The sequence below is a fragment of the Microcaecilia unicolor genome, chromosome 11 (genome assembly GCF_901765095.1).
Source record: "Microcaecilia unicolor chromosome 11, aMicUni1.1, whole genome shotgun sequence".
Lineage (NCBI taxonomy): Eukaryota > Metazoa > Chordata > Amphibia > Gymnophiona > Siphonopidae > Microcaecilia > Microcaecilia unicolor.
This window is the reverse complement of record NC_044041.1, coordinates 168,548,995-168,575,638: the sequence shown is the minus strand read 5'-3', so window position 1 is coordinate 168,575,638 and position 26,644 is coordinate 168,548,995. Positions and strand designations below refer to the sequence as shown.

Below are 26,644 nucleotides of genomic sequence, written 5' to 3'. Positions count from 1 at the left end.
TAGGGACCCCACACCTACTCAGGTTTTCAGGATATCCACAATAAATATGCATGAAAGACTTGCAAATATTGAGACCCATCATAAGCCAGTTTCTCTCATGCATATTCATTGTGGATATCCTGAAAACCTGATTAACTGCAAGGTCCCCAGGACAGGTTACAAAAGCCCCAGCTTAGAGATATTCTCTTTATCACTACAAAAATAATTAACAAAACCTAGGAAATATGTATGTGAAGGGCAGTGGCAAAATGTGTAGGAAATTAATAATAATAAAAAAAAGAAATAAGCATTTGCTCTACAAGCGTCTTTAGTACACAATTTATTCTTAATAACAGAGTCAAGTTTGAAAAAAATAAAAAGGAATGAAAATATATATTTTTTTAAAATACAAGATAAGTCCGGTGCTTGTTAATTAGACAGGATTACAGTCTGTCTTATGGCTTTGTTAATAAATAAGGCACATACATGAACTTCTTCCTTAGACATCCCCTTGAAAAGACAGGAGAGGACCACTGAATTTCATCTAAATTCACAACAAGTTTACATGATCAAAACCTCTTTTCCTTCCCTGGCATTAATTATGCAACACAGTTTTATTGTTTGATGTATGTAAGACTAATACATAATTCCCTCTGAATTGTGATTTATTATAAGCACCTAACATGGGCGTTTGGATGGTGAGTATCCTAGCAGAGGAAGGCTTATACTTGGCTATTGTAATCATATTTTACCCAATCGGGATATGCTGTGTCCTACCCTCAATGGAAATTTACTGGGATCACAATCCTAAGTGAGATCCTACAGCCATAGGATGACCAAATGATGATGGGACATCAGAAGGGGACTGATCCAGCTCTGGTTTGAATGATCTTCCTGTTGAAATATAAATGCCAAATCAAATTAAATGAAATTATGGGTTCCCATAAAAAAAAAAATAGTAGCTGCATCCCAAGCAATACTATTGGATAAAACCAAAACTGTGAACCATTCGTGCTCACCCAGCACCTGCAGATCATCCCTTGCAAGTATTTCTCCTTATGCTATTATGGGACATAAGAAATTCTGTGTTCTGTAAAAATGAAATTACATTTTAGTCATGTATGCATACATCTGAATAGAAAAAAAAATTAACTTGTCTTGTCCCCATCAACACCATGCCAGTACCAACCCTAAAACAGAGCCAAGTTTTGATTGGCCCAAACATTATGTCTGTTTGCAAATTATGTCTTGTGTGAGTAGCATCAAGGCCATTACAAACCAATCAGGTGGCAACAAATCCATTACCCATTTTTTCCTGCAAGGTTCTTGTCAACATGGCTGCTCCCTATGCAGTAGGAGCAGCTGAAGTTTAAAAATGGCCAAAGAAACTAAACTGTAAGATTTACTTTATATTGTAAACCCTTCTGATGTTTTCCCTATAAGGGGCTGTATATCAAGTCTAATAAACCACAAACCATATTCACTCACACAAGGGTAGGCGATAGGATTAATTCTCACCAGATGTGCTACAATGCTACTCAGAATATCAAGGACACAGTTTATTTAACAACAGCTGGATGTAAAAAGAAAGCAACAGTTTTATAGAGCTTAAGCTTCATCCACACCTGAAGCTACCAGACTTCCCAAATCCTGTTTTTTTTAAAGTCCAAGGACAAGAGTTCAGCTGATCCTAATCTGAAATTCCACCCATCACCTATATAAAGATACTGGCAAAACCGTGGGTCAACAAAGCATGTTAATTTGCCCTTAGTTTTGAGAATGGTGCTAATGGGCTCTGTTTACATCTGATTCTGATTTCTTCCCCATGGTTCCCTGTGTTTCATCAGACAAAAACCAGAATTCTACCTACAATTGGAACTGTGCGGCCAAAGTTCAGTCAAGCCGGTCATCTGGTTCTGTCCCTAGAGAATATGCGAACTTAAGTCTCCTTCTTATAAGGAAACCAAAAATTACAAGTCCTTCTTGTACTTTCCCATTGTTTAATTTGAGTTTTGCTTGGGTTTGGAATAAATCCCAGACTGCCACGTTTACTCCAGCAAGGGCACAATAGACAGTATTCATCAACATGGCATCTTGCCATCAGCCCATGGGAGCCTGACACAAGAATTTGGAAAGCAGGTATGAAGCAAACATCCATTTGACCACCTCCCACATCAACCCTCCTCTTGCTTCCCACCCCTAGTCATAAAAAAAAAGGCATTGTTGACATTTCTATAGTGGTCAGTTTGTTTTGAAAAAGATGTCTTTGTTTTATCTCTGATCTGCTTATTACAGGGAATACTGAACAGCCTTGGGTGTGGCAAACACAGCTGCACCAAAGGAAAAATATATAAGGCCAACACAGGGTTTCAAAGGCATGTAAGCAAAAGCAAAATGCTTTCATATTTCTCTGACATAGAATCTGAAAAATATGTCAAAGAGAAATATGAAAGCATTTTGCTATCATGGGTGAGTCACTTAACCCTCTTTTGCCTCAGGTACAAGCTTGGGATCCATTATTCAGTGCCACTTAACTGGGTAGGCAAAACACTAGAATCAAGGTGGTAAATCACATACTTCAGTAAAAAGAAGCAAATAAAATCTAGAGCAACTTTTTAAGCGCATCCTGTACTTAGCTGTCTGCTTTGCTCTGGCTTGTGCAGTCTAACATGGAGCAGAGCATCGAAAATGGAATCACAGTAAAATTAACAATGCTACACAAGTTGGTAATATTTCACTTGTGTCCATGTGTACCCAAGAACTACAGCAGAGTATATGATCCATACAATTTTCTGTTAAGCACATGTAAATATAAGCAGCTAATTCAACAAATCCAAAATTATTAAAAAAAAAAATAAGTATACTATAAGCCAGCTAGTTATTCACATTATTTCTTTTCGAGGCATAGGGAAAGGGGTAATGGGTGCTTGGAAAATATAATGATCACCAAAAATTCATAGGGCCTTTAAAGCTGTAAGTCTTAATATTAAAATTTATGAAAGATATTTAACAGTGTTTATTTTTTGCTCTTGGTGCCATCGCTTCTCTTGAACCACACCTGCCAAGCTCTTGTCTGTATCGTAGACACAAATGTGACAATTATATGAGTATCTCCCTTATAAAAAAAAGGTATTCTTCAGTTGGAAGGAAAGGGAGAAAGGGCTACCTCTGTCTTCGTGCCACCTTCCTCCCAGGCTCTTCTGAAGGCTACCAAAGCTTGGTACCAATGCTTAGCCAAAACAGTTTGGACAAGAATCATCCAGTGGTGGCAGGGCAGTTGCTTTCTGTGACATGGTTTCAAAGTCTTTCAGAAGGCCTTCAGATAAAAGTAGATTTTTCAGTCACTGTTTCTGTCTTGATATGCTTTGTTTTATATGTTCTCATGATGCTCCCTCCCTCCTCCTCAATGATCTGCTCTTCAGAGGCATGTTCTTCTGTTGTAAACCCTACTTGGGGCACACTGATCTTGAAATCACCTGAAGAGATTTCCTGCTCCATCTCTTGAAAGCAGCCTCTCTTTTCTTGCTCTTGTTGCTCATTCCTTATCTCAAGCTTCCCTCTAGATTTGGGGCTCAATGATAACCTGGGTAGTCTGAACTTGGCTGACTTGTCTTTGCCCTCTGTTTCACTTTGGCCAACACCCTTGACTTTGGCGATCTCCTTGCTAGTTCCAGACTCCAAAGGGATTCCACTATTGTCTACTGTGTATTCCCCTTTGGATTTGCTGGGGATAAACCCAAGGGATATCTTAGGTTTTCCTAGCTTGCTGTCTCCATCCCCTCCTTTCTCCAGTGAGGCCATATCAGTTCTTGCAGATGATGTCACCAGATTTCCTGATGCTTCCAACTCTTCACCCTTCTCTGCCTTCTTTTTGAAACCAGAGAAAGTTATTTTGGGGGACTTAAATTTTGGGGCTTTGACCACACTGAAGGTACTACCAACAGATTCATCTTTGGTTGCAGGTTCTTCTGTTTTGACCAGGGTTTGGCTCAATTCAGTATCTGTCTCTTTGGCTTTGTAAGGAGAAGAAAACTCTATATTAGGAAGCTTAAGTTTCCCAAGTTTCACTTTGCTATCCTGAAAAAACAAGTCATGTTCTCCATTGATCTGCATAGAAGAACTAGATGTGCCAGTGCCATTCACATTTATATCAAGGGATTCTGGTTTGGAAGTGGAGAAACCCAACTTTGGAAGTTTTAACTTTGACATTTTTCCTTTGTCATCAGGGCTTAATTCTGTATTGCCCTCTTTTCTGAGAGAGACATCATACTCGCCATTTACTTGGGTGCCTTTTGGCTTGGATCGAGAGATGCCGAATGATGGTTTCATCTTTATCTTTGGCATTTTTATCTTAACTTCTGAGATATGCACCTTGTCTTCCACAGAACCAGCTGCAGCATCACCATCAGACTCTAGAAGACCAGAAGAGGCTTCTGCTCCCTTCTTCTTGGGTTTTGTCAGAGCAAAAACTGCTTTCTTCACTTTGGGTACCTTTGATTTTCCTTCTTGGCTTTTGATTTCATGCTTAGCACTGACAGCTTTCAAACCAAGATCACCATGAGCCTTGGCTTCAGCCTCCTTAGTCTCCACATTGAGTATTGGTGATGAAATATCTAAGTCAACATCGGGCATGTCAATTTCAAACTTTGGCATCTTAACTTTATAGTGTTGCCCTATCTCATCACTAGGAACTCCTCCTTTGTGATGATCTTTTCCAGCCACTTTAACTTTTCCACTCACTTTAGTCCCAGATGTTTCTGAATCTCTGGAAACCCCAGCATCAAACTTGGCCCCATCCACTGTATATTCTGCCTGAGTTTTAATTTTAGGGGCTGAGATTTCTATGCCTGGCATTTTCAACAGAGGTGCCTTTACCTCCAGATCTTCAATATGAAATTCCTTTTTACCCTCCAGAGCCACTGTCATGTCATCATCTGTCTTATCCTTCCATCCTGAAATCCCAATGGCAGGCATTTTTATTTTAGGCATTTTCAGCTTAGCATCAGACACTCCTACACCCACCCCTAGATCCTCATCACTTGCTGATTTCTCCAACTCTTCCTTGAGACCCTTGAACTTTGCATCCGTACCGTAACTAGTTTTTGCTTGGCCTCTCTCCAAAGCTACCTCATTCTCTCCTCCCTCACCGGCTGAAAACCCAACATCAGGAATTGAAATTTGGGGTAGTTTTAATCTGAATTCGGTCTCACCTGTGATAGGATGGAGAGGCTGTGTACCTGCTTCCACTTCCCTGGCATCTACATTGCCCCTTGAAGTGCCAAATGTGGGCATTTTTATTTTAAATTTTCTGCTCTCACTATGAGCTTCTACTTCATGTGGTTTCATATCAGCTGCTATTAAGACATTAGCTTCATCTTCCATGCCCAATAAGACATCCTCTTCCATTGTTTCTTTGGAAGTACCAATCTGAAGCCTAGGCATTTTTATTTTAATGCCTTTTATTCCCACTTCAGCACTTGATGCTTCAAATCTTCCTTCCACTTTGGAAGGTTTAATGTCCATTCTTTCTGTTTTGGAGAGATCCAAGTTGACATCTCCTTCCATACCTTTCACTTGAAAACTGGAAACATCAAATTTGGGCATTTTAATTTTGGGCATCTTAAGTTCGAACTCAGGACCTTCAATATTTGGGCCACTCTTTTCAAACTGTTGTGTCTTCATATGAACATCTGGTCTACCATAATCAGTATCAAGAGAGAAGTCTTTTTCTGTTCCTAGGCTAACATCCAGTTGTACATCAGGAGCTCTGAATTTAGGAGTAGATATCTTGGGTAATTCCACTGATGGTAGGGAAAATTTACTTTCAATCTCCTCCCCTTTAAATCCTGATCCTTCTAATCCTACCTCTCTTTCTGCAAATGGTAAGTCTGAATCTGATGTCCTGACTTTAGGCAAAGAAATGTCAAGCTTAGGCATCCTAATTTTGACTCCCTTTAAAGCTTCATCAGTGTCTTCAGTTCCATACAAAGGCCCTTTAATATCCAAAGATACCTTTGGACCTGTCACAGCAATGGTAGGGGTTTTAATTTTTTTGCCATTCACTTCCACTTTAGTTTCTTGGTCCTTAAGTGTTAACTTTGGCAGTGCCACTTCTGGCATCTTTAATTTTATTTCTGATTTGCTTGAATCACTCTCACCCTCAGCCCCAACCTCCATTAAAGTGTCCGCTTTGGTTTTGGGCAAGCTGATGTCGAGTTCCACACTTGGGGAAGAGAGATTAATGGATGGCATGTGGGGCATTTTTAAGTCTCTTTCAGTGTCTTTAATGTCTCTGGCAGAATTATCTACCATTGTCTTTAGCATTGAAACGTCACTACCTAGCTGAACACTTGGAGCAGATATCTGTAGTGAAGGCACTGTGTTAGGTGCAGAAATTTCTAATGCTGGTAATTCAACTTTGCCTGCTTTTATTTTCCCTTGAGACTTCTCTAGCCCTCCTTCAACCTTAGGCAAAGAAATGTCAATCCCTGAATCAATATGGGCATCTTTCATTCCAAATTTGGGCAATGCAACATTAGGCATTTTTATCTGAATGTCTGGGCCCCGGATGTCCACATCAGAATCCACTTTCACTTCACCTTCAGAAACTTTGCCTTTACCTGAGGGCATTTTAAACTTTGGCATTTTAATGAATGGTGTCTTAACTTTTCCATCTGGACTTTCAGCACTCATCTCTGCTCCTTCTCTATTTACTGTCACATCAATTGATGGAACAGTAATGCCAGCTTCCACTCTAGGTGTAGAAACATCAACATCCTTCTTTGAAATTCCAAATGAAGGCATCTTAAATTTCGGCCTCTTTATTTTAACCTCTTTACCTTTTGTTTTACCATCTGTAAGGCTGACATCAAGGTCTCTGGATACAGCTTCAAGGCTACCTCCTTTCTTGGGAGAAGCAATTCTGGCAGATGTGTGAGGACCTTCCAGATCTATTGTTAATTCATTCTCTTTGCTCTGTGCCCCAGATTTTGGCAATGAAAACTTTGGCATCTTCAGCTTCACATCTGGAATTTCAATGTTTATTTCAGATGGCCTGTCAATAACAGCCCTGGGCAAGTCTTTCCCTCTATCAGCTGAAATATCTATCTTGTCCTTTGGTTGGCTAATGTCTATCTCAGCTTTGGGTGCTGAGATGTCAACGGTGGGAAGCATAACTGCTGGGAGCACTGCTATTGCATTAGATAAATCTAATTTTATGGGAGATCCTACCACTTCAATCTTTCCTTTAGGTGCCTTCACCTCTGGTCTAGAAATAACTACTGCACCCTCTGGGGCAGTCTCATGTTTATTTTTGGGGAAAGATATTCCAAACTTTGGCATTTTCAACTTTGGCCCTTTTGTCACACCATCTGCTTCTACTTCTACATCCCCTTTTTTTGTTTTAGGTCCAGAAATTCCAAATTTTGGGAGCATAAACTTTGGTGTTTTCCACTTGGCCTCAGCCTCAGCAGCAAAGCCAGTATCAGCATTTGCTTTCCCTGACAGTTCTCTAGAATCTAAGAATACATGGGCATCAACATCTGGAACCTTAGGTGCAGAAATTTCAACAGAAGGAAGTTCAATAGTAGGTAGTTTGGCTTCCAGGCTTGATGCTAAATTAGGGGTTTCTAACTCAACTTGAGGAATTGCATTGTTTATTTTAGCCTTTAGTTCCTGCCCACTTATTGCTTTTTCTTCTTTAGCCATGAGTTCCTTTTTTCCTACTGTGATAACTGGTTTAGGCATGGAGATCTTTAGACCCTTTCCAGTCATATATGGAACTTCAACATCTGTTCGCTTAAGATCTGTCTCAATATGTGGTGCCTTGACATCAACCATAAGCCTTGGAGATGCCATGTCAATATCAATGTCCATGTCCTTCCCACTAAGTTTTGGAAGAGGTATTTTTGGCATCTTCAGTTTTACATTAGGTTCTTCAAAACCAGAAGCAGAAACTTCAGTTTTTGACAGGTTAAGGTCAACCTCAACTTTTGGTAGGTCAACTTCAAGGGAAGGCATTTTGGCAGAAGGAAGATTCAACTTTGTTTCAGAGCTTTCCAATTCGAATTTAGGTCCCTTTACATTATCTTCACGTGTGGGGATTCTTATATCAACTACTGGTTTTCCCACAGAAATTTCCAACTCAGTTTTTGGGGGTGAGAAGTCTGTTTCAATAGATTTCCTTTCAGGCAAAGAAAGAGCTATCTTTGGAACAGATATCTTGCCATCTTTTAGATCCAGACCCCCTTCTTTAAGTTCCATTTCTAGTTTTGGTAATCCAGCTTTGGGAGGAGATACTTGGATATCTATGTCAGGCTTCTGTGCTTTGACTGAGAAGTCAGCTATGGGCAGAGACACGTTGGGCATCTTTAATTTATAGTCTGAACTTTCAACACCTCCCATTTCAGGTGTTTTAATATCCCCAGCAAACGCTGGTCCTGAAATCTCTAGTTTGGCCTCTGGTAATTTTGGGATAGAAATATCAATTGATGGCATTTTAACTTCAGGAAACTGTAATTCCCCCTTGGTACTGACTTTAGGTTGTTCTGTCTTTACATCCATTTTAGGTATGGGCACTTCATGCCTATCTTTGGTTAAAGAGATGCCAAAGGTTGGCAGTTTAATCTTGGGACCTTTTGCTTTGATTCCAGGGCTTTCAATTTTATCAACTTTGACTTCAGTCTGGGGAGCCTTTACCTGCCCTTGAACCTTTGGAGGAACCAAATGTGTGTCCACATTGTTTTCTTTACCCTTGGTTCCAAATTTTGGGAGCTTTATCTTTGGCATTTTCATAGTCACATCGGGAATCTCAATGTTGGCTTCAGTAGGATATCCAACAATATCCTTGGAGATCTGACTACTAACTTCCACTTGTCCCTTAGGGAAAGTTATGTCAAAATCTTCTGAAGGTACTGCTATGTCAAGAGAAGGCATTTTGAGTCCAGGCTTGTATTTTCCATCTGGGCTATCAATATGCAACTTGGCCTGGTCCAGTGAAACATCCATCTCTCCTTCTGCTTTGACTTTGGAAAGTGAAATTCCAATATCTGGGGCCTTCATTTTGGGCAATTTTAACTTTACATCTGGACCCTCCATTTTAACTTCTCCTAAAGCTTGAGGTCGAGGTACATCCAAATTAACATCAGGTACTTGGGCAGAGATGTCTAATGTTGGCATTTGCATTTTAAAACCTTCCCCATTCAAGCTGGTACCTGGAGCTTCTATGCCTTCTCTCATTTCAGTGTCCCTTTCAATTTTGGGCAAACTAACGCCAACATCTACTTTTGGGATGGCGATGTCAAAAGATGGAAGTTGTATTCCAGATTTGGGCAACCCTTCAAAGCTGCCTACTTCTATGCCACTGTCTAGTTCAGATCTGCTTATTTCCCCTTCTATTTTTGGTACTGAAATGCTAACTTCGGGAATTTGGGATATCTTCAGCATGCCTACTGAGCCCTTCATTTCAACATCATCCATATTTTTGCCATCTATCCTTGGTTTCAGTACACTGCCTTCTGCTTTCCCTGTTGTAAGTGATAAGTCAAGTTCAACTTCAGGGGGCTTGAATTTGACATCCTTTTGAATTTCTGTGCCCATCTCAGGAACAGAAACTTCTGCTTTTCTCTTTGCCAATGTCACATCTACCTTGGGCTTCTTGGTTCTTGGAAACGATATTCCAAATTTGGGAGTTTTAACTTTAGCCATTCTTTCAGCCTCAGGAACTTGCATTTCCAGACTAACTTCTGGTAGTGCCACATTTATCTTTTCACCAGGCTTATGAACCTCCACGTTAACGCCTTTCACAGCTGCTGCTTCTTTCACTCTCAGCCGTGGTAACTTCAACTTCATGTGTTTCTTTTCTGTTGCAGAGAGACCCACTGAGGCATCCAGACCTTCCATAGTGGCTCCTGTTCCTGCCTCACCTTTTGCTTTCAAGAGCTTGGGGAACCATGGTAGTGCAAACTCAATGTCAACTGGTGGAATTTCCATCATACCAGGTGAGATCTCCACATTTAAGTCTCTTCTGCCTTCATGAGACCCTTGTTCTGAAATATCTCCAGGGCTTTTCAACTTCTTTTTTTCCTTTTTCACAGAGGTGAGACTTTGGACAGTCTGAAAATAGACCAAAAAGTAACTTAGCCTGGCCAATGTCAGAGAAATATAAGAAGAAACAAGTATCAAACATAACTTATGTCTTCTGTGTTCCTTAAAATAACAGCCACCTAAAAGGCTAGTAATTTCATTTGTATCTCTAGATATATCCACACATGCAGACATGTACATATTTTCTTAGTTGCTATGTCAATCTAGAATATGAGGCTCAGGATGCATTCTCTTCAAGATTCACACTGATTGAGCTCACATCACTAAAGAACCTATCCACTGCTCTGTATTCCACTTTCATTCTCCAATAACTAGGGGTCTAATTTTATAAGGAGCTGAGAACACTCGTAAATGAGGTATTTCAATCATTCAGAAGTGTAACTGACCTCAAATATTACTGACTAGTGTAAAAGTAAGTGCATTGCTTGAATGAGGTGTAATTCCACTGTGGGCATGCATATGGGCAGAGTTGGGGCACAGTGTGGGCGGTGTAAGCAAGTATGCAAATTCATTATGAAATATGAATATTTGCACATGTACTCGCAATATGTAGGCACAGTCATTAACAGCAGCTCTAGGGATGGTGTAAATAATCACGCCTTAAATGAAGGTCCATTTTTGGCCATCTATGCTACTTCAATTCTTTGAAGGAGTAAACAAACATGTGGACAAAGGAGAGCCGGTTGATATTGTGTATCTGGATTTTCAAAAGGCGTTTGATAAGGTACCTCATGAAAGGCTACAGAGGAAATTGGAGGGTCATGGGATAGGAGGAAATGTTCTATTGTGGATTAAAAACTGGTTGAAGGATAGGAAAAAGAGAGTGGGGTTAAATGGGCAGTATTCACAATGGAGAAGGATAGTTAGTGGGGTTCCTCAGGGGTCAGTGCTAGGGCCGCTGCTTTTTAATATATTTATAAATGATTTAGAGATGGGAGTAACCAGCGAGGTAATTAAATTTGCTGATGACACAGTTATTCAAAGTCGTTAACTCGCAAGAGGATTGTGAAAAATTACAGAAGGACCTTACGAGACTGGGAGACTGGGCGGCTAAATGGCAGATGACATTTAATGTGAGTAAGTGCAAGGTGATGCATGTGGGAAAAAAGAACCCGAATTATAGCTACGTCATGCAAGGTTCCACGTTAGGACTTACGGACCAAGAAAGGGATCTGGGTGTCGTTGTTGATAATACACTGAAACCTTCTGCTCAGTGTGCTGCTGTGGCTAAGAAAGTGAATAGAATGTTGGATATTATTAAGAAAGGTATGGAGAACAGATGTGAGGATGTTATAATGCCGTTGTATCGCTCCATGGTGCGACCGCACCTTGAGTATTGTGTTCAATTCTGGTCGCTGCATCTCAAGAAAGATATAGTAGAACTGGAAAAGGTGCAGCGAAGGGCAACAAAAATGATAGCGGGGATGGGACGACTTCCCTATGAAGAAAAACTAAGGAGGCTAGGACTTTTCAGCTTGGAGAAGAGATGGCTGAGGGGAGACATGATAGAGGTATATAAAATAATGAGTTGAGTGGAACAGGTGGATGTGAAGCGTCTGTTCATGCTTTCCAAAAATACTAGGACTAGGGGGCATGCGATGAAACTACAGTGTAGTAAATTTAAAACAAATCGGAGAAAATTTTTCTTCACCCAACGCATAATTAAACTCTGGAATTCGTTGCCGGAGAATGTGCTGAAGGCAGTTAGCTGGCAGAGTTTAAAAGGGGGTTGGACGGTTTCCTAAAGGACGTCCATAGACCACTACTAAATGGACTTGGGAACAATCCACAATTTTGGGAATAACTTGTATAAAATGTTTGTACGTTTCTTGCCAGGTGCCCTTGACCTGGATTGGCCGCTGTCGGGGACAGGATGCTGGGCTCGATGGACCTTTGGTCTTTTCCCAGTATGGCATTAGTTATGTACTTATGTACTTTTCTTTACAAAATAGGCACCGAGTTATAAAATTACCCTCTATTGAGTCAATATTCAGCTGATGTTGATGAGTTTTTTTCATAAACATTGATCACCACCAGCTAGATTAGACCAAAATATTCAGTATCAGGCCATATCTCTGGTCCAGCCTTGAATATCCAGGTCATCAGAGGTGCCTAGAAGTTATGCGGGTGTGGCCAACTTTCCATGCTGTACCCAAATAGCAGAGTTAGGACTGTTATTTAAGCTGTCCAACTTGCCTAGTTGGCTGTGTGAACTTTAGCAATGAATATTGTCAGTGTTTGTATAACTTCTGGGTCTGCACCGACTGTACCCCTGTGCTGCTAAATATTGGCAGAGAGCCAACTAATCTCCTGCCCATTTCTGAATGATCAGGTTCTTAGTGCCTGAAAACATGGTTTTTCACTAGTAAAGTGACACAAACCAGCTGGAAATCATGAATCGGTCAGCAACAGACAATCGGGCTCTAATTTTCATACCACAACATTTATTAGCATCGAGGTACATCAAAATGCATGGAGACCTGTGCTGTATTATGATAATGCAGTGGGAACCTGTGATTTATAACAGGTAAAGAGACTGCTACAAAATCAGCCAATATCTCTGGACGAGATTCTTTTGCATTAAATGGAGAAGAAAAGTGACGATTCAGATCTCAGTTCAGTTGCTTTTCACCTCATCATCAGAACTGGCTCGATAACTGCTACTGTTGCTTCTGATGTATATGTTCTGTGGTGAGGCACCATATATGTGTGTGTGTGTGTGTGTGTGTGTGTTAGAATCTTGCACGACGTCTGCCTCTGCTATACACACTTTGTAGTAATACATATCACACCTAAAAAATCTGCGCCGAAACAAATACAACTAGGCGTATTTTATAAAACTTGGTGTAAATGCCGATGTCTAAATTACACGCGGACTGGGTGTATTCTATAACCATGCGCACAGATTTTAGAAACGCCCACAACTTGCCCATTCCACATCCACGGCGATGCCCCCTTTTCAACTATGCAACTTAGAATGTACGCATATCACATTATAGAATACACTTAGATCGTTCTGTGCGTAAATTCTAATTAATGCCAATTAGGGTCAATAATTGATTGTTAAGTGGCAATTATCAGCACTAATTGGCTTGTTAAGTAATTAAGTAGCGTTCACAAATCCAGAATACGACTGGATTTGTGCATGCAACTTGAAAAGTTGCACTATATAGAATCCGTGGGACAGCATGTGTGCCTGTGTGTGCATGCACATGTGCATGAACCCTGCACAGCAGCTACCTCAGCTATATATGTTCTGTGGTGGGGCAGCGTGTGTGTGTGTGTGTGTGTTGTGTGTCTATGTGTGTGTGTGTTATATGTTCTATGGTGGAACACTGTGTGTGTGTATGCACATGTGCATGAACCCTGTGTGTGTGTGTGTGTGTGTGTGTCTGTGTGTTATATGTTCTGTGGTGTGGCAGCGTGTGTGTGTTTGTTATATGTTCTGTGGTGGAACAGTGCATGTGTGTGTGTGTGCCAGGGACGTAGGCAGACCTGCTATTTTGGGTGGGCCCAGAGTTAACCTGGGCGGGCCCTTCCCACCCCCACCCCTACCCCTGTACATACATACAATGTAGTGGTTTTTTTTAAATGACCCATCTGCCTGTTTCTCTCTGAACCCCCTCCCCCGGTCCTACCTCAGAGCCATTGCCCACCGCAATTCCTATAGGCAACCTGCGCCAGCCCTGCAGGCTTCTCTCTACCACATTCCCACCAAAAAACAAGTGACATCATTGAGGGCAGGACATGATAGAGAGAAGCCTACAGGGCTGGTGCAGGATGCCGTCGGCAGTAGCTCTGAGGTAGACTGGGAGGGGGTAGAGAGACGGGCAGATGCCAGGCCATGGGTGAAGAAGAGGGAGAGAGTGTAGTGAGGCGCTGCCACTGAAGAGTTTGGGGGGATTCATGGGCTGTTGACTGGGTGGGCCTGAGGCAAGAATGGGCAGACCAGTGCCCACCCAGGCCTACCCTTAGCTACACCACTGGTGTGTGAGTGCACATGTGTGTGTATATGCATGTGTGTGTTATATGTTCTGTGGTGGAACAGTGTGTGTGTGTATGCATGTGTATGTGTGTGTAGCAGAGCGGCTGTCCATGTTGTACCTATTCTATTGTAGTCAGTGAATTTCAATAAAATTTTGACTTTGAGTGCTGCTAATTGAGATGTATGTGTTACAATTTTAACAAAACAAAAAAAGGCATAAAATGCAGCTCTTCATAACAAATTTACAAGAAATAAAAGCGTACCATTTTTGGCATCTTGGCTTTGGGTCCTTTAAGTTCAAAACCACCAGCTTGAGGTGAAACACTGACATCTGAGGCTTGGACTGTCCTCTTGAAGCAGAAGGAGACTTTATGGGCTTCTGCACATTGCAGTAACTTCAACGCATCCTCGCACTTCACATTCTCAAAATACACCCTGGCACTCAGCAGCTGATCCCCTGTAACGGTGTGACATAGGCTCAGTTATTTGGATTTTGAGCTGCACCTTTCATTCACCCATCTCTTCAATGCATGTCCCTATGTTTTACTTTAAAGGAAAGCACGAGGCCTAATAATTTTAATGCTTGAAGTTTATGAGATTTTCCAGTGAGAAGAGGAACAGAGAGAGTAACAGAAATCGTTGTCCTAGTAGGGCTAGTGAGGCAGAAATACAGGGTGATAAATTCACTTTTTCAAAGGTTACAGAGTGTGAGTGGAGAGCAGAACTGGATTTCAGCTTCTAGTTATCTTTTACTGCTCAGAGATCTGACATACATCACCCTTCTTCTCACTAGAGAATGCTGCAAACTGCTTTAGATACAAACTTTTTGTTTTTAATTGTATTTTGGGGCCTGGCTGTTTCTAACCTTTCAGCTCAATCAGAATTTTTGTAACTTTCCCTGGGTCAGTCCTTCTCTGGGATGCCCACACATTCTCTCTGGAATCCAGTAAATGTGCACCTTACTTCCAGCCAGAAGGTGTCACCATTGAGCAATGGTTAGGACTTCCTCCTTCCAGAAGCCTTGAACACTGCTTCTGCCTCGGACGACTCAGGAATCAAAAATCAGACCTAGGAATCAAACATAGGTCTTTGGTATGGTACTGCACAGAGCTTGCCACTGTATTTCTAGCTATAAATGGATATTCATAGAAAAGAAATAGCAGATGTCCTCAGAAAAGAAGCAATTGGTTCACCCAGACTGCCCACTTGCACCTTCTTATTGTGCTGTCACAGGTCATACTTGATCTGTGACCTTTTCATCCATCCTTCTGCCACCAAGGTCCCTTTCTGTATATGCTTGGATTCTGTCACTGTTTTTATTCCTCTAACATCTTCTAGAAGTCTGTTCTACAAGTGCACCAACCACTTAGTGAAAAAAGCATTTTATTTACACTGATGTATTAAATTGCTTCTTATAGCTCCTTAAAGTGATTTTTAACATTCAATAAAATATTTGAAATAAAACACATTCAATATGTATATCAATTCCAGCCCCTATCATTGTATTCCTATATGCCTGTTTCCAAAGCCACACTTTAACCCCTTTCTTGAATTGCAAATAATTAATTTCCCTTTCAACATTATCCAGAAACTGATTCTAAAGATGAGGTGCTATACTGAATAAAAAGCCTGTTTTCTCATTGTTTGCAAATAAAGTTCCTTACAAATCCCTCTGATGATCTTAGTCAATTATCTGGCCTATAAAGGAATCAATAATGCTGCAAGATAACCTGGGTTTTTAATCCAGGCTTGTCCAAATTCAGTCCTCAAAAGATTTGCATACCTACTACATCCATTGTATGCAGATCTGTCTCATATATATTTATTGCACTAAAGCAATTTCCCAGGCAGATCAAAATACAGTATATAGCTCAACATAAAAAGTGTAGTGAAAATGTTCAGAAAACCAATGTGACCAATGAGTGAATTGTTTCGTAAGCTCATTGAGCAGGGCCTGTCCTTTTATGTTAAATTGTACAGCGCTGCGTAACCCTAGTAGCGCTTTAGAAATGTTAAGTAGTAGTAGTAGTAGTAGTGTTTCTAGCTCACAGCAGAAATCAGCTGGTGGTAATAGACATCTCAGTGTTTACCATCAGCTGATTTCTACCGCGAGCTAAAAATGCTACCACAGCTTAGTAAAAGTCTCTCTAAGGCCACTGTTATTTATCATTGCACTGTGAAGTTGAAATTCAAAATGAAGAATCATGCTGTCTCCACTCCTCATCCGCTGTTACTACAATATGCCGCTATGATAGATGCAGTGTCTAATTATTCCAAAAACCTGCTGGAGAATGTAATAAAAGCAGTTAGCGGGGTTTAAAAAAGGTTTGGATAGCTTCCTAAAAGAAAAGTCCATAGGCCATTATTAAGAGGAACTTGGGGAAAATCCACTGCTTATTTATAGGAGGAGATCGTAATAGAAGATTATTGCAGCGTGAAACTTTTTGGATATACCTTCTAGCGATGGTAGAACCCAATGGGCTTAACACTTACATCCATTGGGGTTGTTACATGTAATAATCACCTGCTGGATTGCGGAAGTAACTTGCTGAGGCTGGCACTTCCGGTATGGTATAAAAAGAACACCGGCGCCATGTTTAAATCCTTGGAGTACAATCTTGAGTAGTAGGAGAGAGACTGTAAGTCACGAGTCAATGTATATTAGCGGGTGGACGGAGTTTGAGCTAATATTTTGCCATTTTGCATTCGCAGGATTTTCCCTTGAAAAAACACTGAAGCAAAACAGGCACCTGTCTGTGCCATAGGGACATTAATTACTCCTGGGATTGCGCACGTTTATACGCACAGATAAGTGTTATATATAACTCATCTTCGCTACAATGAATGATAACATTTTTGTTGATATAACATTGGTCACATGATTCTTTCACTAACGTAGAATAAGTGGAAGTGGAAACGGAGAGGTTTATGTTAATCACAGACCAAGCAACAAAAAAAGTAATTAAAAAAATTTTGGTTCAGCAGTTACGGATGGTTGGGGGCCGTCTATGATTATAATTGTCACAGTGATCAGGCATACCAGATTGGAGATAAATGAGTTGCCTAGTGACTGTATGAGACTTCCCCAAAAACAAATTAATCTTGTGACCATCTGGCACTATTTGAACTTTACCATTGATTGGTTGTATACTGGTTATATTCTTGGTAGAGTATCGCCACCATAATTTTGATATTTATAGGATAAGCAGCATAAAATGTATTGTACTGTTTTGGGATCTTGCCAGGTACTTGTAACCTAGATTGGCCACTGTTGGAAACAGAATACTAGGCTTGATGGACCTTTGGTCTGTCACAGTATGGCAACACTTATGTTCTTACGTTCTTATGATATTACTGTTAAAATATGAGAGTGCAATGATAGATAACAGTGACCTTAAAGAGAAACAATTCACTCATAGGTCACGTTGGTTTTCTGAGTACTTTCTCTATACTTTTTATGTTGAGTTATATATTTTGATCTGCCTGGGAAATTGTTTTAGTGTTAAATATTTATATCTCAGAATTTTTGTGAAATATAGTTTTGTTTGATTTATGCCCCTGTGAGGGGGTATATGCCCCTCACCCTTAAGGACAGTTCCTCAGATAGCCTGAGCCACCTTAAACCCATTAGTCCCACCCAGAGAGGAAGTGAGACGGGAGAGGTGGAGCTGAAGGTACAGGAATGAGGAAGTATAAAAGGTAGGGCCAGATTGGGGTTAAGGAGGCCCAGGGAAGGAAGAATTGAAGCCCTACCATATGCCTCTACAATTTATGCGTAGCAACTGTGACTTGGCTGAGGCAAACCACTTTTGATTTGAGACTTGTAAGCCTTGCCCTGAGGTCTGGCTAGAACCAGACCTGGAACTCAGAGAGAGAGAGAGAAAGAGAGAGAGAGAGTGAGAGAAGGGTTTACAGGCTGTGTTTGGGCCCTGTCTGCTATAGGCCCTGATTAAGACTGTATTCTTTAAACCAAGGAGACTTTTCACCTTTTGTTCATGGTTTCATGACATAACAGGTTTCAGGTTTTCTGTTAATAAAGCATGTGTTTCATTTTTACACCTTTGTCTGGCTGTGTTATTTTGCAAGCCCACCCTCAACCCTTGCTCATAGTATCAGAGTCCCATATTGGATTTTTTAGTAACACATATTCATTAGGGATATCTTGAAAACATGGTCTGCTCACAGCCCTCAAGGACTGTACTTGGACAAGCTTGGTTTAATCTATACTTAACTTTGAAAACCACTGACAAAAATCAATTAGGAGCCAATGAAGGTTCTATAACATAGCCACAACATGATCTCTGGGCCCCAGCTGCCTTATCAAATGGACAGTTGTGTTTTGTCAGACTTGCACAGAACGTCTTCAGTACGTTTACCAACAGAGCATGACAATACCATTGCTTGTACCACCAGCTCTTTGGGACCCTGGGCAAGTCACTTAACCCTCCAATATCCCGGGTATAAGGCTTAGATTGTGAGCCCGCTAGGGACAGAGAAGTTCCTGCATATAATAATAAATGTAAACCACTTTGGTGGTACCTCAATTAGAATATTATGTACAATTCTGGAGTCTGCACCTTCAAAAAGATATAAACAGGATGGATTCAGTCCAGAGGGCAGCTACTAAAATGGTCAGTTGTCTTCATCATAAAACGTATGAGGACAGACTTAAAGATCTCAATATCTATTCTTTGGAAGAAAGGCAGGAGAGGGGAAATACGATAGACATTTAAATATCTATATAGCATATATGCACAGGAGGCTAGTCTCTTTCAATTGAAAGGAAGCTCTGGAATTAGGGGGCATAGGATGAAGGTGGAAGGGGACTCAGACTGAGAAATAACCTGAGGAAATAGTTCTTCACGAAAAGTGTGGTGAATTCCTGGAACAGCCTCCCGATGGAGGTGGTGGAGGTGAAAACTGTATCTGAATTTAAGAAAGCTTGGGACAAGTACATAGGATCTCTAAGGAAGTGATAGGGAGAGTAGATGGCATGGATGGTCTTTATCTGTCTACATTTTTCTATGTTTTCTATCTCAAACCCATGACCCTTCCTCACATTATCTAATAGGGTCTGATCTATCTAATCATCCTGTTTGCACTTTTATGATGCACACCTCAAATGACAAATGTAGCTCCAGCCATGCTCCCAGATTCCTCAAAGCATGTTTCAATGGCAGTTCCTCATTCTTATTCTCATTTGTGTGTCCCTACTCCTTTCCTTCTCCACAACACCCTAACATTCAGTTCCAGCCGGTTTCTCTTTAATCAAGTCACCACCTACAGTGAGCACCTCATTTTTCCTATCCACATCCTCTTGGCAACTTTTTATAATCAATAGCAAAATCTGAATATTCTCTGTCAACAAATGAAACTTGAGGCCCGTTTCTTCTAAGGCCTTACATAATAAAGTCAAAGACATTAAATAGTGCGGGAGATAAAACAAAGCCCCGATGGACTCCACACTGCATCATCTGAGCTGATGAACAGCTCTCTCCCAACACTATTTGTTGTTCAACTTCCTATAAAAAAGAAAATAATACCACTGCAATACCTTTGCCACTGCTGCCGCCACCCCCCCCCCCCCCAATAAATCTCTCAAATGACTTCTGAAAAGATCATACTGGATGGTACCAAATGCCACTGTTAAGTCTGAACAAATATGTACCATACAATGGCATAGCCAGAATTTCTCTTTTACATGGGCCATTCTAAACTCCCCCATTAGCTCAGTGTCCCCCCTCTCTGAATTCCCTGTCCCTCCCTGGTCTACCTCAGAGGCATCCCAGCAGCTGCAGCAATTAATCTTCGCTGCCTTCATTGGCCCCCTCAGGCTGGTGAGAAAACAGGAAGTGATGTCAGTGAGGGTGGGGCATGGCAGAAGGAAACCTGCAGGGGCCTGCGCCAAGGAGGTTGAAGAAAACAGGAGATAGGATGATGTCAAAAAGTTGAAGCCACTTAGGTTAATCTATATTTCCTCTTCACCGTCATCTAGTGCACTCAAAACAAAGCAAGTAAACCTATGAGCTGCTGCATCCTCATTGCTGTCCTTTATTGTTGGTAGCATTTTTTTTTAATTTCACTTAAATCATTGTGTCACTTGAAGGGGCTGGCTATCGGGACTCCCTGTATTCGTACAGAGATGTTTTCATCTAGTAAATGGCCATCAAAACAGACAAAATGTTATGAGAATCAGGTACTTAACAATCAGACTTACTATTTATAAGTACAATTTAAAAATAAAAAACATTAATTAGGTTGGAACTGGGAGCATTTAACATCTTCTTTTCCTGTGCCTACATCAAAAGAAAAATATGGCATGTGGGAACTTGCTCCTTTTAGTTTTGTGGAATGCAGTGGTATATTATAAAAATGCACTTTTTATTATTATTATTATTATTATTACTATTTCATAGATATGTATTGAATAATGAAGTAGGGGCTTCCTTCATGCAGAAGTTCTGTACAGAGGCAGTCTAAATGTGCCAAAACTGTCCATTTCAGCACACTATTAGCAGCCAAGTTCATACAAAGTTAATTATTTATTTATTTGTTGCATTTGTATTTAGTTATTTGTTACATTTGTATCCCACATTTTCCCACCGAATTGCAGGCTCAATGTGGCTTACAATTTTCCGCCATGACTTATGCCATTATGTTCGATGGAAAATAAATCTGTTGGCTCAGGCTGCTTGCTATGTGAATATTCCATCACTGTTTCATTATTGATACCAAGTAATACATATTGTGGGTCTTTGCTGTAAACTTTGTTTTAATTCATTTATCCAGTCCTTACATTCATACAGTTTTGCTTTTTAAACCCAAAGGTGAATCCTAAGGGTGGTTGAACAATTAGGTATAAACCCTGTTGTTGTTGTTGTTGTTGTTGTTGTTGTTTATTTGTTTTGTTTTGTTTTGTTTTTACTTTACTTGTTTTGGACTGCTTTGGGTCCTGCTGATCTCTGCATCTGCTGTCTGGAATTTTGGAAGATGGAAATGAGAAAATAAAAATTAAATTTTGGCTGTACTCTGTACACGTTGTCATTTATTTTTTACAATGTGTATGGATGCCTGTTCTGGTGTACGCATATGATATGCTTAGGGCCGTGTAAGCAACGCAGGGGGGTGCTGACCTCTAGAGGGTGCCACTGACTTGCAAAATCTTTTACCTGAAGTTGTGATTCTCCTCTCTCCCCTGCCCTTCCCGCATCAGGAAGTGAAGGTAGCCCAGCAGTGCTGAGACAGACACGCTGCTCTGCTAAAGCTGCTTCAAACAGTACAACCAGCAGCTATTTATGGCTTTGGTGTGTGACCAACTTTCATTCAGAGTGAGCTGGAACAACATTCAAATTAAAGAGAACAGGTTTGGAGGCAGGTGTGCAAGTGAGACTGGGGAGAAATAAAAAATAAATAATGTAATTGTTATCTGTAAGTGGTTCAAAGTTTTTGTTTTTTGAGCATGCACACTGAGAGGAGGGCATGACTGCAATGATGTGTACATAATTATCATATCTACAGCTAAAATCCATTTAATTGGCTGAGGTTCAAAGAGGAAGTTTAGCTGACGTATAGTGTAGAATAGCTGGTAAGAAATGATTGCTTTTTTTGTGTGTTTGTTTTTATATAAAACATTCTGCTTGGATAGGGAGAGTTTGTGATATTTGAAAATACATTTTGCTTTAATGAAATTGCTAAACTTTAGAGTCGGAGACTTATCAATGAGGGATACATACAGTGGAAAGGAAGCCCTGGAAACAGAGTTAAGAGGACAGATACTAGCAACAGAATCAGATACTGGGCCAGCATGATCAGAAAAAGAAAGTCACCAGCCAACAAAGGTAGAAAAAAATCGTTTTATTTTCATTTTAGTGTTTGGAATATGTCCACTTTGAGAATTTACATCTGCTATCTTATTTTGCAATGTATAGCAGTCTCCAAGAGACTGGGTTCCCAGTGAGCCAGGGAGGTCAGACTGTGTAAATGAGATGAAGAGACCCTCCCCCCCCCCACTGTAAAAAAGACAGGAACATGCATAATCAAAGCTTAGGTCTCTGCAGTTACAAGGGCTGGTCATTCCTAATTATGCTAATAGTTTTTAATAGGCTAAGTCCCACTGAAAAGCCTCTTTATAAAGGCAGTGCTTTCTCTGGAGAGCAGTGTTAAGAAACAGCAGGAATTGTGTTTATTTTTTTAAACTGCTTTCCTGTGTAAGCTAATTTACAGTTTTCTAGTATATGCTTGACATTGAAGGGTGTGGTAGACCCTTTTGTCAGGTCTGGCTGGGCCTGTAGTTTTCAGTCTAAAGGAAAGACAGGTAGCAATGGAGAAACATCTAATGAAGAAGCGAGACGGGGGGGGGGGGGGGGGGGGGGCACTAACTGATAGTCTGCAGGGGGGCACCAGAGACCCTTGGCACGGCCCTGGATATACTTATGGCTATGATTTCTGAACAAGCGGCATCATTAAAGGACAGACTTTTAAATGCTCAGCTGAGTATGTACGGTAATCTCATCTTTGTTAAATGTTTCAGACATATCCATCTACTTACTCCCAGGATGTTACTGAACTCTATTATTCTGTCTCACTGTATTTTCAAATATAAGCCACACTGAAACCGAGTTTGCTTGGGATAATGTGAGACAAAATGTAAAAAAAAAAAAAATCCTTTATCCTCCACCTTTTAAGACACTGCCTATCCAGCTGGATGGTGATGGCACAATAAAAGCAAGTTTGGTCCAGTGACGACTAACTCAAAATAACCTGTTCCCAGTGGCGTTCCTAGGGGGGCTGACACCCGGGGCAGATCGCCGATCCGCCCCGCCCCCCCCCCCGGGTGCAGTGACCCCCCCCCAGCGAAAGGATAACCCCCCGGCGAAGGAACCCCCCCCCCGGGTGCACGCCGCTGGGGGGGGGGGGTGCCGCACGCCTGTCCACTTCATTCGTTTCCATGCTCCCTCTGCCCCGGAACAGGAAGTAATCTGTTCCGGGGCAGAGGGAGCACAGAACGAACGTAGCGGACAGGTGCGAGGCACCCCCCCCCCCCAGCGGCGTGCACCCGGGGTGGACCGCACCCACCGCCCCCCCTTGGTACGCCACTGCCTGTTCCATAGCTGGGCCCCAGTATTACCATATTGAAAATGTGACCATACCATGCCTCTGTTGTTATATTCCACTAATAAGTTAAACGATTAACTGGCTATCTTGAAAGGATTATGTAACCTTTGGATGCATGACTAGGGACACATATATATACTTATTTATTCAATATCACAATTCCTCATGTATAGCCAGAAAACAGCCTTTTAGGGTGGATAGTGTTCACAATGAGCTCCTTTTAGTTTTGATCAGATAGAAGAGATAAGAGTTTTCAGTTTTGGCACAGTATAAGTCATCATAAGAACAAAATATAAGAAAACCAATGGACTTCATTAGGGGCTTAAAGCCCATTTAGTTATGTTTAAACAAAAGAGATCTGCATGAAACAAACTATTTATTTTTATTTTGACTTATAAAACCACTTGTCCCTGTAACATGCCTAAAAACAGAATAATCCATTTGTGTATCTAAAATGTAAACTTCTATATAACAGATGAGGTGAAGATGTGATTCCATGTGCCCCAATGAAAGGAGAGTTTAATTTTATTTCCATTTAATTGCAGTCTATTCCATCTTTATATCTCAAGGCTTCCCAATGCAGATTATAACAATATTTAAGATGAACCAATCAGGAAACAGGATATCCTCACTGAAATTTGGCCATCTGTATTTGTATAGAACAGTGTAGAAAAATGTGCACAAAAGAGTTTATAACTGCTGTTTCTACCAGCTACAATCATTCTTAAAGTTGTTTTAGTGATATTCAATTTTTATTTCATGATATTTATATCTATTTATTGGAAGCTTTCATTAAAAAGCTGTAAAATAAGTAAAAAAAGAAAAATATATTTTGTCCTCAAACTTTTAAAGCACTGCCTATCGAACTGGATCAAGTTTGGACTTTTTACAGTTGGACCACACATAAGCAGTTCATTATTTCTAATAATATTTTGCTATTGTTTTCAGTAGCGTTTGCTATTGTTTTAGGTGAACTAAAATGGTGGCAAGCTCCACCTACTGCCAGCAAGCTCCACCTACTAGCTTCAGCCCGTATAATGGACTAGATAGGAACACCCCTGTCTCCTGTTTTCTTCAACCTCCTTGGCCTGCGCAGGCAGCAAAGATCAATCAATTTGCCGCTGGGATGCCTCTGAGGTAGACCAGAGAGGGATGGGGGATTCAGAGAGGGGGCAGATGCCAGGCCGTGGAGGGACAGGAAAAGAGGGGAGTGAGGTGCTGCTGCTGGGTAGGCCTGAGCCAAGAACAGGCCCATCCATTCTTGGCACAGGCCCACACAGCAACGAAGCGTCACTCCCCTCCACCTGTAGCTATGCCACTGTTACCCTATGGAACCCTTAATCAATGTTCTGATACACCTCATCCATTACTGACACCAATAATATTTTACTACAAAATGCTCTAAAACCTGATTGATATTCGTGCATTACTCTATGTCCATCTATAAAATCTACTAATTGACTTTCATCTTCTTTTCTTTTTGTAATTTATTAATAGATTTTTTTCAAAGAACTTCTCCATATGAATATTACTTCCATGAGTTATATATTTGTCAAAACAAAACAAAAATACAAACAATAACAGTCTTTGTGCGCGTTCAGGGGTAGATTCAAGAAAGTGCGCCAAAAATTAGGTGTGAGAAATATGGGTGCTAAGCTCCAATTCTATAATGGCATTTGCTTGCAAAATTGCCATTATAGAATAGAATGCAAGTCGGCTTGAAACGTCTAACTTTAGGCGTGAGCACTTACGCCATGTCAAAGGCTGATGTGAATGGTCGGGCCTAAAGTTGGCAGTTGGGTGCGTAAATGATCTTTTCTCTAACACGCACAACTGCAAAACACATCCCTGACCCGCCCACGTGCACACCCCCTTTGTAGCTACACACCATAGCAGTTAAGTGCTAAGGACCTGATAATCAGGCTGCAGGAGTTAGCCCGGCTAACTCCCACAGTCGGCATTGAGCCCGGATATTCAATGCTAGGCCATTTCTGGTGACCGGCATTAAATATCCAGTTTATTTTTGGCCGGTTCGAACTTAACTGGCCAAGCCAATATTCAACACTGGCTGGTTAAGTTGGAGCCAGCCCAAGATATTCCACCTATTAACAAGGCCATGTTTGGCCACCAAACATACCTGGTCATGCAACATAGCCGGTCATCTGCTAGCCGACTAAAAGCTAATATTCAGCTGAGATAGTGCCGAATATTAACTTTTAGTCAGCTAAGTACCATTTAACCGGCCAGGTGCCGTTCCTAGCCGATTAAATGATTTTGAATATTGGGGGGTAAGTTTACAGAACAGCGCCCAAGTGCAATTACATGTGTAACTACAAATTACTGCTGGTCTGACGTTTGCGCGCTTAGCTTTATAGAATTCAGAGGTCAGTGTCACTGAGACAGGGTCTACCTGGGCAGAGTCTGTAGAGACAAAATCCACGGGCAATACCCAAACATTCCCCCCACTTCTTATACTCTCTTGGGGAAGTGTAACCTTCCACTGCACCCTTCCACCTTATTACGAGTCACTATTCTAGCCTCCTTTCTAAAAAGACTCTCGAGGTAAATTCCTTGATTTAATCTGTGGCAGCATCTTCCCATTCCCCCTGCCCTTCCTGATTGGTGTATCTGAGAAACAGGTCCCAAATTGTATGCCTGGTCTCTTTAAGTTCCTGGACCAAAGCTACAAAATGGTTGCCTTCCATAATCCTTCAGACTTTTCTCACTCAGTCAGATACAGAAGATGTTTGAGTCCCTTTCCATTGTTCTGTAAATCTGTGGTCTCACTGCGGTCTCAGTAGTAGAAAGTTTGCCAGGTCCTTTTTGTTTAACAATAACAAATCCTGATCAGACTAATGAGTAACTCTTTGGCAGTATCAGTCCTGTAATTACCCAAATTGGTTCCTGGACTTTTTCCCAGTTTTTAACACAGTCCCACCACACTGTTTTTTGTTTTCAATTACCTTGTCCATAAAGGTAACACAGGAGACGGGCCTATCGCTCTACACTACTATCGAATCCAATGCCCCTTTCTTCAGATCAGGTTTTACGATGGGCATTTTTGAACACTCCCTCCAATATTTACTATCCAAGTCACCTTATCTATGAGAAGCCTTTGCTATACTACAAGGATCAATTTCACTCCTCGTAGGTCTCAAACCTGCAACTATTTTCACCACCTGGATCCCAGTAAAAGCATAACCTCTCTCCCTCCCCGTGCTCATCATCTACCAGATTCAGTCTAAGACTTCAACAGCTCCATTTTCATCCCCTCTTCTCCTAAAACTACCCAATCAATCAAATATCTCAAATACCTCAGCTCATAAACCCTCCTCAACCTTATTTTTCTTCATCAACCCACTCCTTTATTTTCTCACAAGCCTTGGTAGAAGCTCTTGTATCCTTGGGCTTCTAACTCTATGGAAAATACTGGTTTTTGGCCCTCTGTTGAAGCCTGTCAAA

The 26,644-nt window shown here is 41.0% G+C and overlaps 1 protein-coding gene across 1 annotated transcript in view; it reads right to left on the bottom strand.

Moving 5' to 3' along the window:
* Positions 1 to 599: 599 nt before the first annotated feature.
* Positions 600 to 26,644, bottom strand: part of PRX (periaxin) — a 130,747-nt gene continuing 104,702 nt past the window's right edge. Inside the window, exons 6-7 of the mRNA XM_030220092.1 lie at positions 14,332 to 14,525; positions 600 to 10,092 (exon numbers count right to left, since the gene is read on the bottom strand). Of these exons, the coding sequence (XP_030075952.1) occupies positions 3,298 to 10,092; positions 14,332 to 14,525 (6,989 nt within the window). The 3' untranslated portion in view covers positions 600 to 3,297. The remainder of the gene's footprint in view (positions 10,093 to 14,331; positions 14,526 to 26,644) is intronic.